The sequence below is a fragment of the Alosa alosa genome, chromosome 13 (assembly GCF_017589495.1).
Source record: "Alosa alosa isolate M-15738 ecotype Scorff River chromosome 13, AALO_Geno_1.1, whole genome shotgun sequence".
Lineage (NCBI taxonomy): Eukaryota > Metazoa > Chordata > Actinopteri > Clupeiformes > Clupeidae > Alosa > Alosa alosa.
This window is the reverse complement of record NC_063201.1, coordinates 12595374-12606996: the sequence shown is the minus strand read 5'-3', so window position 1 is coordinate 12606996 and position 11623 is coordinate 12595374. Positions and strand designations below refer to the sequence as shown.

The following is an 11623-nucleotide window of genomic DNA, read 5'->3' as shown; positions in this document are numbered from 1 at the left end:
AGCATTGACACTTAACACTTACAGCTAGCTCTTCATGTGAGTAGAAGCACAACACCAGTTATCCTGACATAAAAGTTATCACCACGCGGTTTACATCCGCGTCCGTTATTACAAAAACATGTTAAGCCAGTTAAAGCAAATTGCGTCAGCATTGATCAGTTAGAGATTAAGCTCCCAAACATGTGACTTCACATGCAGCTGTAGTTCCTTATCACTGTGTTACGACAAAAACTCAAAACAATTCAACTGATCCTAAAAATAAGGTATGACCACTTGAAGCAATAGAGGTGACCCCAGTGCCTAACATATGAAAGGCATTAAATTAAGATCCCAATGTGCACCGAGATATATTTTTTCTAAAAAAAAAATCCCATCCACTCCGCTAAACTCTAGGAACGCAACCACTAGATGGCGATGAGATTACTTTCCCTCCCTATGGCAATAACCGCTAGGGGATAAACATGTCTGCATTACCCATAATGCAACGTACACTGCGACTCGAGCCTATTTTGTCAGTTTAGATATAAAACCATGTATAATGCGTGTTATAAGTTATATGTTATATTCAAAGACTACATCCATAGAAATATCTCCATTGACGCAATTAAAATGTTTGTGTTGAAGAACACGTCTCAAATGGAACACCGGTAGTTAGCTGATTCTCTCTCATCAGGGATAAGTACACAGCGAACACTCAGTGTAGTTGTGCTTGCTACGGCAGCACATGTACTAAAATTGGAACGATACAGAGAAGATTAGCATGCCCCTGCGCAAGGATGACACGCAATATCGTGGAGCGTTACCAATTTTTTCGGTATTTATCTTAAAAATATTATTTAATTTTCGCCGAAACCCCATTGTTCTCTGTTGTTCTCTGACAAGCCACCAGAGGGTGCACTGAGCACCAGCAGATCTAGGCTACTGTAAAGTGGAACTACTCACACTGTCCTGACAACTCAGGCAGGACGATAACATTCTTTGCCTTTACCCCCAGCACATCTCAGATAATCTCGCATGGCCCAATAACTGCATTGGATTGGCTCTGCTGCATGCAGAAAGCACAGCAAGTGTTATTTTTTGGGGTGGATGTTGGCGAAAGCTGGTCTGGCCCAGATAGATGCTGGAGTTGTAAAGATTGTAAAAGACAACTACAACTCCCAACCCTTGATGGCATCTATATCACACTGCCTCCGAAAAGCTGTAAACTTGAATTTCCCCTTGGGAATCAATAAAGTATCTATCTATCTATCTATCTATCTATCTATCTATCTAAACACAGCCTATTTAATATTTACATACTCCCTACATTGACTCCATATGAATGGACTCCATACATTGAACATATAGGCTTATGCACACATCACCAGTTTTTTGTTGTTGTTTTTAACACTGAGTACACTTTAAACGTCATTACATGTAATTTTACTCACATTATGAATGTGTCGTACTTGTGCAATGACGTATATTGTAGGCCTACAGCAGGCTGACAAGTCTACAGAGGGCGCCGTGACCATATCAGAGATTATTATTTTTTGTCATCAGAGGAACAGTTACGTTATAGTTGTGTAGCAAAGCATGAAACATTCTGTCTTGCAGTATTTAGATGCATTGCAGACATGTTATGGGCTTAATATAAAAAGTACAAACGATTGATTGTTAAATGATTATCATACAGGAATGCAAAAACAAACACATCATGCTTGGTGCAATAATAAGCTGCTGACTGATTGGAGATGCGAGGCTCTATGAATTTATGGGAGGACGTCTCTTGGCTTAATATTGGCTTAATATTAGTGAAGAAAGAAAGAACAATAACAACAGGCAAGCTAACGTGATTAGTTCAATAACAATTTATTCCAACGTGGAAATTTGCAGATTGTTTAAGTAACACAACGGTTTTGAATTTAGTTCTGAAGAGACAGTTCATACATGCTTATAAAACATGTAGCCTAATAGTAGGCCTATAGGCTAGACGGTTATTTGAAATTAAAACACATTATTAATTTTCAAACACATATCACACATTACAATTTCAAACATATTTGGATACTTATGTACTACTTTTATCTGGCTTAGATACAGTAGTTTCATTAGGTTTCGAAGCTGCATGTGGCGTGTAGGCTGCTTTATGTGTAGGCTACAGATGTGGCTTAATTGCTGAACATATAGGCTAGATGCCTTAAAAAAGAATAGTAAAAATATCAAAGTGTTTGAATTTTATGTGGTTCTCCTATCGTCTTGTTTTGAGGAATGCACAACAACAAATATTTTAATGTAGCCTAGCATAGGGTAAATAAACCATATGTTTATAATGTAATATGTAACCGATAATGGGATGATTTGCAAACTATCTGGCGTACTGATGACTCTGGACTCTGGGCAGGCAAGAGGTATAGGACGCTGCAGAAATGCTTTACCACACGAATTACGATTGAGTATGCACTCTGACTGCCACACCTGCCTGGCTCTTTGGTGTTGCGGTCAAGCTGCAGATGCGTGCATCCACTCTACTCTTGCACAGATGGAGGCAACTGTGCGCCAGGCCTGCTGGACATTGAGAAGGGGCCGACTTTATACTTTGACTCCACTACATCTCTAAGTGAAAATTCTTACTTGTTACTCCATTAAATTTAGTGAAACCTGTCTTTCCTTTTTACCAAAGCGAGTGCACCTAAGCGCTACCTAAGCACATGACCAATCAGGGCTCAGCGAACGATTTGCTCTGAACGCCTTTTGGTTTTGTTGAGACTTGTTGGACCATTGCGCTCCACGTTGAATTCGTCACAAGCCTGCTGCATCATTTTAAGGATGCTTTATGGTTTCAAATGTGGGGACTTAAATATAGTCCTTTATTTGTATCTTATTTTTTTTTATTATAATTTAACTCTTCATTTATGTATATTTTCTGTTGATTCTTCCTATGTTTACTTAGCTTACTATGTGAAGGTATCTGTGTCTTTGTAGGCTACTATCAGATTGTTTCAATAAACTGGAATAAATGAATCAATGAATGAATCATCAATGAAATTATGGAAGAAACGGCTGACACTGACTTGCCTGAACACCCTTGGTCTTATTTGCACAAACTTTTTGCAATAGTGGAAAAGAAGAACGACTCATTTTATTAGTGTCTTCTCTGCCTGCCAAGGCACCATACAATTTTCTCTAAAGTTAAAAATAAATGTAAAATGAAATAATTGATCTCTAATGCGGTTATTTCATAACTGGTCTTACCTAATGGGAATGGATTGCTTTTTAATAGACAAATGTCAGACACTATTTAAATATTGGTGTGCCAAGAGTGCCATTAGTATTTTCACCTAAAATCAGTTGATTGAGCAGGAGTTTTGATGTGAAAATGATAAAAGGACATTATAACCATAATCCATCAAGGTATTTTTACTTTTTCACAAGGCCAAAGAATACAAGAATATTTCTTCATTCAGATGATTTTTTTATTGCATGCCACTGTTAAGATGAGTGATAAGTCTTGAGCAATCAAACTGCTGAAATGGTACCAAACGCAAAAGTTAGCCAAGACAGAAAAAAATCTGCTTCAGATCAATCCACTGCAGGGCAGGGACTAATCCTTTGTATGTATACTGTCTCTATTGAATGGGTTTTTTGTGCGAGTGTAACAGATAATTGGTCGACAAGGCAGAAAGGCACACTTCCCAGCTATGGGACTCCGGCATGAGTCTGGTTCTTACTGTGCATCAAACAACTTGGCAGAATCACGACCACTGACTGTTCTACTGCAATATGCATCAGCACCAGCTGACTAGCACTACTACTTCAACTGCGTATCACATTAAAATGTCCCCAGCCCCACCCTAGCTGTCCTAGATTTGGATTCAGATATGCATGTGTGATACCTCAACTCATCCAAGCCCGCCAGTGGTTTAGCTATTTCCACCAGGCCCGAGGTAAAGCCTGGGACTTTCCTGCTGAGGCACCCTGTCTTCCCCACTGCATGGCCAGTAAAGCTTTGTTCCATGGAACCTGTTACCAACTCATTTCCAGTTCATCTTTGGCAGCTTCAAGACTGCTCTGTGTGCATCATGAGACAGCCATCCTTCCGAAGACACACAACTTCACATACACCATCACTTTTGTTAAGTTTTACTAAACGCCAATAAAGGATGATCAGGTCATTTGCCATCTATCTTTCCTCACTGTATTCCTCCTGTTGTGCAAACAGGATATGAAGCAGCAGGGTTAGCAAAAAAATGACATGGAACAAAAGGAGGAAAAAACAGAAAAGAAAAAAAGCCAGACTATTGTCTGTCACACTTCATCCACAACACGAGGTGCAACACTGAGTTCATGGAGGTCACAGAGGGGGTTATCTTGTCAACATTTCTCTGTGTTAAATTGTACACAGTGCCGGTGTTTGTGCTAGTGTTTGTTCCAGGTAGGGGTGGCAATAGGACCCAGGGGAGCCCTCTCCACCACAATCAGCTCATCAGGGTTGTTGGCGGCTCGATAGTGAAGCAACAGGTCTTGAATGGCTCGCTCCTCAATCTGAAAACACAAACGGAAAGTAAACAGGAGGGAACACAGAGATTTAAAGGCACTCTTACCAGTTTTTTGACCTTATCATAGCGTTTCCAAAATCATTTTTGATGGCTCATAACCTCATTACGTGACTAACGGCACTTCTGCCATAGTCTGAGTGGCCCCAGGGTTAGCCCTAACCCTAACCCTAGGAAAACGGAAAAGAGCTGCTATGCTAAAGGAATTCAGAGATCTATTTCTACAGACTGCCTTCGGTGAATTCCCTCTATATTGTATCGGAGTTATGTTAATACTTTGTTGCAAAAGACGCATATTTAGTTTGTTTATTATTGCGCTTCTCAACAGTAGGGGAACCCCGAGATCTTGTTAAGGGTGCATTTAAGACAGGAAGTCAAAACCACCCACAGGAAGTCAAAACCATCTTAGCAGCATGATGTGAGAAGAAATAATGAGTACATGGAAAGTCAGGAGGGGTAGACAAAAGTCATGGAAAAGTCAGGAAGGGTAGGGAAAAAAAGAGGAAGAAGAAAGATAAAAGTGAAAGAGAGGAAACAGTGAAAAGCATAAAGAGAGAACATGAAAACAGATGAGGAGCGCAGAGAGAGAGAGGGATGAAGGAGGACAAGGGGAACGAGGTGGAGCCAGCCAGGCGGGATTGTACCTGTATGAGAGCCAGCGGTTTCTCCCGGCTGCGGATCAACGCCGCCTCCTGTTTCCTCTCCTCCTCCACAATGGCCGCGAAAGTCACGGCCGCCCCCGCCGGTGGGCTGCCCACCCCGCTCCGCACCCACGGCCTGATGGGAAGAGACAGGAAGTGCCAGTGAATGAGGGGGCACAAGCATGCACGGGTCAGGGGTCAGGGGAAACGTCACAGCCCCAGTCATCACACCCTCTCCACACTCGAACTTCTGGAGCTTCTGTTACTAAACAAAGCCATATGGCCGATAAATTAAAAATTTTCCCTTTTACTTTTGTTCATATCCATATGTATTTTTAATTGTAATTTATTAGTACTCGAAAGAATACAAACTACTCCTTTAATCATAGGAGCCACAGGTGTCATTCTAGGTCAGCACCAATAGCACAGCATCTTTCTGCACAGCTAGATAGCTACAGCGCACAGAGCACTAAATTCACTCTTAAATTCGAACACTCGGTTTTCTCTGCTTGGCTGAAAACACCAGCCAGCCACCCGTGCAGAATCTGATGAGTAATTTCTATCAGTCCAGAGGTTCAATGCTGAGTGGTCTCTGCACTAGCGCACACATGCACACGCGCACACACACACACACACACACACACACACCCCATAAGACACAGACAGAGCAGGTCACGGTGACTGTGTCTCTGCGAAGCTGACACAAACTCGACCAGTACATTTTGCCTCTTTTTTTTAGAATATGGACACATAGACAAACAGACAGACAGACAGACAGACACACACACACACACACACACACACACACACACACACACACAGGCAGGCAATTTGGAGCTGGCCTACTGAGTGAGTAGCAGTTTCACAAATTCCTCATTCTATGAACCTTAATCTGTAGCAGACACCAGTAATGTCGTTTTGTAATGATGTATACAGACTAGCCAGTAAAAAAATGGCATTTTATTTGCAGTAGACGCAAAAGCCACACACACACACACACACACACACACACACACACACTGCATTGCATAGACTATACAGTCTATGGTGCATTGAGATCATCTTACACACACACACAGCACGCCATGGCCCCAATTAGTCAGACCATAAACCCAAACTACTAAAACTTATAAAACAGCTACAGTCACAAGACAATATGAACCTATGCTGATTGTTGATCAATCTGGGATAAAATGAAATAAAACAAGGGTAAAGTAGTAACCCAAGATGTTTATGTAGAATCTCACACATCTTTGAGGAAACGGGTGCCGAGGACTAACAACTCTGTTATCGTCATACGTTTGAGATTGGCACAACAGTGCCCCCTCATGGCCAAAATACAATACAGCCATGTGCTTGCAATGAGTGGTCCCCTCTGCATTAATGAAGTATTGACACACTCACTCCCAGTGTTGTGGGTTGTGAATGTGTGTGCAGAGATAGTGTGTGTGTCTGAGACAGATACTGAGTGTGTGTTCATATGTGCATATGTGCAAATGGGTATGACTGTATACATATGTGGGTGCCACCGTGAGTATGTAAGTGTTAAAATGAGTATTGTAGTGAGTGACTGTGTGTTTGTGTCTGTGTGATGTGTGCGTGTGTATGATATGTGTATGTCTGGGCAATGTGAGTGTGTGTATGTGCATGATGTGTGCATGTTTGTGAGTGTCTGTGTGCCTGTATGATGTGCGAGTGCGCATATATGTGTGTGTGTGTGTGTGTGTGTTGTCCTACCCTGCAGGTTTGTCTGTATCGCTGCTCTCCGCACACTTGAAGGTCACCCTCTTGGCTCCTGGCACTAACCCCACTGCGGGCCCCGGATTCCCAACAGCCACTGGGGCAGCTGGAGGGGTCTTGACCCGCTTCACTTCCTCTTCCAGGACGTCCCGGAAGGACCGCAGCACTGGTGGAGACTGGACCGCTGTCGCCCTGGGAACAAAGACATGAAGATGACCTCCAACAGCACATGAAGATGACCTCCAACAGCACACGTCAGGTCAGGGACAAGGACATAGACAGTGTGTCTGAGAAAGCTGGATTTGGATCGAGTCATAAAGGAGGGAGCGGTTACAAATGCTTTAGTCACTTCCACAAACAGAAGCGCAGACGTGCTTTTAAGCGTGCTACCCATCCACACGTAAAATTCCAGACATGATCTCTTAAAAAGGTGCTCTAAGTGATGTTGGGCAACGTCACTTCTGTTGATGTTCAAACAAAACAGAGAGCTAGCTCGCTATTCTTTCCCCCTCCCAGCCGAGCTGAGGTCAAATCCATACTGTTGAGGCAAAATACTTTTTTTATTAACACTAGGCTTCGATTCCAATCCAGTGTCAGAGAACAATTTCTCTGACCTGACCTTGACAATTTCATAAGCTGCCCTGCAGGACCAGTAAGATGTGAGATGTGGTTGTGTGAGCTGTGTGCATTATTAATGAGAGAAAGGTTTTATACAAATAGCGATACAAAAAAACGGTTGAAGTTGAAGTTCAAGTAGTTTATTGGCATGTACTTATAAAAGGAATTATAAGTAATGAAATTCCTTGTGTTCAAGAGCCAGCTCAATTTTAAAGAATAAATTTAAAAAAGTAGTAATCAAAAAGGAATATATTGTGTGTGTGTGTGTATGGAGGTGCATGGTGTGTGTGTGTGTGTGTGTGGGGGGGGTTGCCCGTGTAAATCCTCACAGCCCTAACCTTAAGAACGCTTCTAACTGCTGAGTTGGGAGCCTGGGCTTTTAGCTCAGTGATTGGAGCGTTCGACTCCCATGACGGTGCAAATTACATTACATTACATTACATTTAGCAGACGCTTCTTGACCAAAGTGACTTACATATGTCAGCTATATTACAAGGGATTACATTGTCCCCGAGCAACTTGGGGTTAAGTGCCTTGCTCAAGGGCACAACGGTGGAAGCCGGGAATTGAACCGACAACTTTCAGGCTACTAGCATGCTAGCCCAGCTCCTTAACCACTACACTACCACCGCCCCATCGAATTACGACCTCTGTTACATGTGCGAGAGTGAGATGCATCGCAGCACCACCAGAGCCGGTATTAAAATACACATCCAGTCGCTGAGCACCACTGACCATGCTTTGGCCGCTTTGGAGGGGGTGACCACGGGGTTGGGGGCTTAATCGCAACAACAGCAGCCCCTCTCCTGGCCTCCGGCCCTTGGAGGCCATGGCCATCAGCTTCCTCTGCTTCTGAGAGAGCTTACTGGAGGGGCTGATGCCTTGGTTACATTACCCCACCTGTCCATCAGAGAGAGAGAGAGAGAGAGAGAAAGAGTGTGAGTGAGACGAGGCTTTAGGCTTGACAGATTAAAGCTGCATATATAGTTGTCTAGATTATAAAGTGAGAGATAAGATATTTAAGATTTAAAGCTGCAGTTGGCAAGTCTGACAGATTGAGGAAACCAAAATGTTGAATGTTTACAACTCTCATGCCCCTCCCCCAGTACCACCGAGCACCCTCTCATCGAGTTTGTGCTCGTCAGACTGTGATTGACAGTCAGATCTCACACAGCCCTGCTCTGATTGGACCAGAAGAACCGGGAGCTGTGGATGTTTTGCAAAACAAATAACAGGCTCTAGGTGGTGGTAGAATCGGCTGATTTATGTTGTTCTGTCGGAGCATAGTGTTGGTTTCAGTGAATATGATCAAAAAAATCTTGCCAACTGCCGCTTTAAGATATTCAGCCACATGAGAAAATAACATTCAAATCATCTCAGTCTACATCGTTTCATACAGCAAAACACACACACACACACACTGTAACAAACGCTCTCTAATGCTTTCGGAAGCGAGGGCTACAATACGCATCAAAAGGTGCGGGCGACTATTCCATTACACTTTGCTGGCAATCAAAGTAGTGGACATGCGTTAAATAACCAAAATACAAACATGGATCGTCCCTAGCAATAACCCCAGGATGTTTTACCAAACACGGTTGAATAACACAAGGACACAAACGTTAAACCTCCGTGCTTTATAGAATTATTGTACCGGGCGGAATCTAAAGTATAGGCCAGCTCCATTCATTCACTCATAAACAAAACAAAGTGCGCCGCGACGCACCAGCAACCCCAAAATACCCACAAAACAACCCACAAAACAATGTCAAGTATATTGTTCAATAGGTCAAGACCGTGGAATAACTAAATGTCCGAGAAAACACAACAATGTCCTTTACGAAGTGGCAGCCTCTCCGCTTGACGCAAAAATAAGGAAGGACACGGGCGTCCGGTTTTAAACCCCTGCGTCTCACCAGCCTGTCCTTGTTGGCAAACGTCCGTCCCAGATGAGTAATCCCCATATAGAAAAAAAAGGCAAAGCATCCAACAATGTCCTTTAGAACAAAAGGGTAATCCGAGACCGTGCGGCGATACTCCACACTCACGTAGTCCAACATGTCAAACCCATAGGCCTGTTCAAGGCTGCCCTACCTAACGTGATACCAGAACCTAAGAAAACTTTGAGCCTGTCCCACTAACGCCTCCCATTGATTGACAGGCCAATTGATGGGAGTTCCTCATTATCAGAGTGAAAATCAGTCCTATACCCGTGTGTTTACTTAATTTCTGGTAGCCTATCTAATGTTCATGACTCACATAATTACTATTATACCAGCAGTAACATTCAAAACCATATGAGTACATGCTCAAAATAAAACACATCATTTTAATGGGTGACCATTACATTCCCCAGCCAGCGCATATCTGGACCAAAGAAGGGTTTCATGTCCACCACATTGACTGTGTCTACTTTGCATTATCCGACACCCAGCATTAACGGTAGTTTACTGGACCTAATCTTTTTCTACCTTAGCAGGTCCCACCAACGGGTGCAAGTTTGGCGGAAAATTTGACAGCTGCTTTCGACAGTGGGTGCGCCCTAAGCCAGACCAGATCACCGACCATAAAGTGTACATACCTATGGCGGCATTGTAGTATCTGGCTTGTCTGGTTTTGGCTAAACCTACATGTCGCTGAACCTCTTGATGAATGTTTTGCTGTCTGTGAACTGTTGTGTATGCAGGTGAGGTAGGTGTTGGTGTTTTGGAGATGAGACCAAATGGCCCCTTAATGCTACGCCTAGCCAACAAGGCTGGTGTCACCCCAGTTGTCTCATGTGTGGCGCTGTTAATGGCCAGGCGGAATTCTGGGAGCCACCTGTCCCAGTTTTGATGGTGCTGCTCCACAAAAGATGCTATCATGGTTTTCATGGTTCTATTCACCCCTTTCAGTCATGTTCGCCTGAGGGTGGTATGCTGTTGACAGCTTTTGCATAACCCCCATGACTCACACAGAGAGGACATGACTTGACTGGTGAACTGGGGTCCACGATCCGATACCATGTAGGCAGGCACTCCCACCTAGTGAAGACTTCATCCTTCAGGATTTTACAGACCAGCGGAGTCTTCGCATCTTCATTGGGAACAACTCCACCCACTTGGTGTAATAATCCACCTACAACCATGAGCATTGTGTTCGGGCCTTACTGAGTGGGAATGGACCCATGAAATCTACTCCAATCATCTCACCAGGAGTCTGACGCTCGTTTGTTGTAATTGGCCAGCAGGTCTTTTCGCTTTGTTGCTTTATACTGCTGGCATTTCTGACACGAAATGACATGATCCCACACATCTTTTCGTGATAGATGGCCACCAGGCCACCTCCAAGATCCTGAGGAGGGTCTTCATCCTTCCAAGATGGCCTCCCGATAGGACTGTTATGAAAGTAAGCAAGGAACTCTGGCACCATCTTGCTCGGGACCACCAGCTGGTAGTTAAATCCAGTGTATTTGGATGGCACTCCACGATACGAGCTCAGTGATTGGAGCGTTCGACTCCCATGACGGTGCAAATTACATTACATTACATTACATTTAGCAGACGCTTCTTGACCAAAGTGACTTACATATGTCAGCTATATTACAAGGGATTACATTGTCCCCGAGCAACTTGGGGTTAAGTGCCTTGCTCAAGGGCACAACGGTGGAAGCCGGGAATTGAACCGACAACTTTCAGGCTACTAGCATGCTAGCCCAGCTCCTTAAACACTACACTACCACCGCCCCATCGAATTACGACCTCTGTTACATGTGCGAGAGTGAGATGCACCGCAGCACCACCAGAGCCGGTATTAAAATACACATCCAGTCGCTGAGCACCACTGACCATGCTTTGGCCGTTTTGGAGGGGGTGACCACGGGGGTTGGGGGCGACCGAACAACAGCAGCCCTCTCCTGGCCTCCGTCCTTGGAGGCCATGGCCATCAGCTTCCTCTGCTTCTGAGAGAGCTTCGCCGGGAGGGGCGATGCCTTGGTTACATTACCCCACCTGTCCATCAGAGAGAGAGAGAGAGAGAAAGAGTGTGAGTGAGACGAGGCTTTAGGCTTGACAGATTAAAGCTGCATATATAGTTGTCTAGATTATAAAG

At 43.9% G+C, this 11623-nt stretch overlaps 1 protein-coding gene and 1 non-coding gene across 3 annotated transcripts in view; one reads left to right on the top strand and one right to left on the bottom strand.

Moving 5' to 3' along the window:
* Window positions 1-705: 705 nt before the first annotated feature.
* LOC125306657 lies at window positions 706-811 on the top strand. Its single transcript, XR_007195587.1, has one exon. It is a non-coding gene; the product is annotated as a U6 spliceosomal RNA (small nuclear RNA).
* Window positions 812-3433: 2622 nt separating this feature from the next.
* The window catches only part of ibtk (inhibitor of Bruton agammaglobulinemia tyrosine kinase), a 33584-nt gene continuing 25394 nt past the window's right edge, over window positions 3434-11623 (bottom strand). The window contains exons 25-28 of one of the 2 annotated variants that reach the window (XM_048260734.1): window positions 11362-11523; window positions 6914-7108; window positions 5180-5312; window positions 3434-4524 (exon numbers count right to left, since the gene is read on the bottom strand). In XM_048260734.1, the coding sequence (XP_048116691.1) occupies window positions 4399-4524; window positions 5180-5312; window positions 6914-7108; window positions 11362-11523 (616 nt within the window). In that variant the 3' untranslated portion in view covers window positions 3434-4398. Of the gene's footprint in view, window positions 4525-5179; window positions 5313-6913; window positions 7109-11361; window positions 11524-11623 lie in introns of those variants that run through there. The other variant, XM_048260733.1, reaches the window with a different exon arrangement.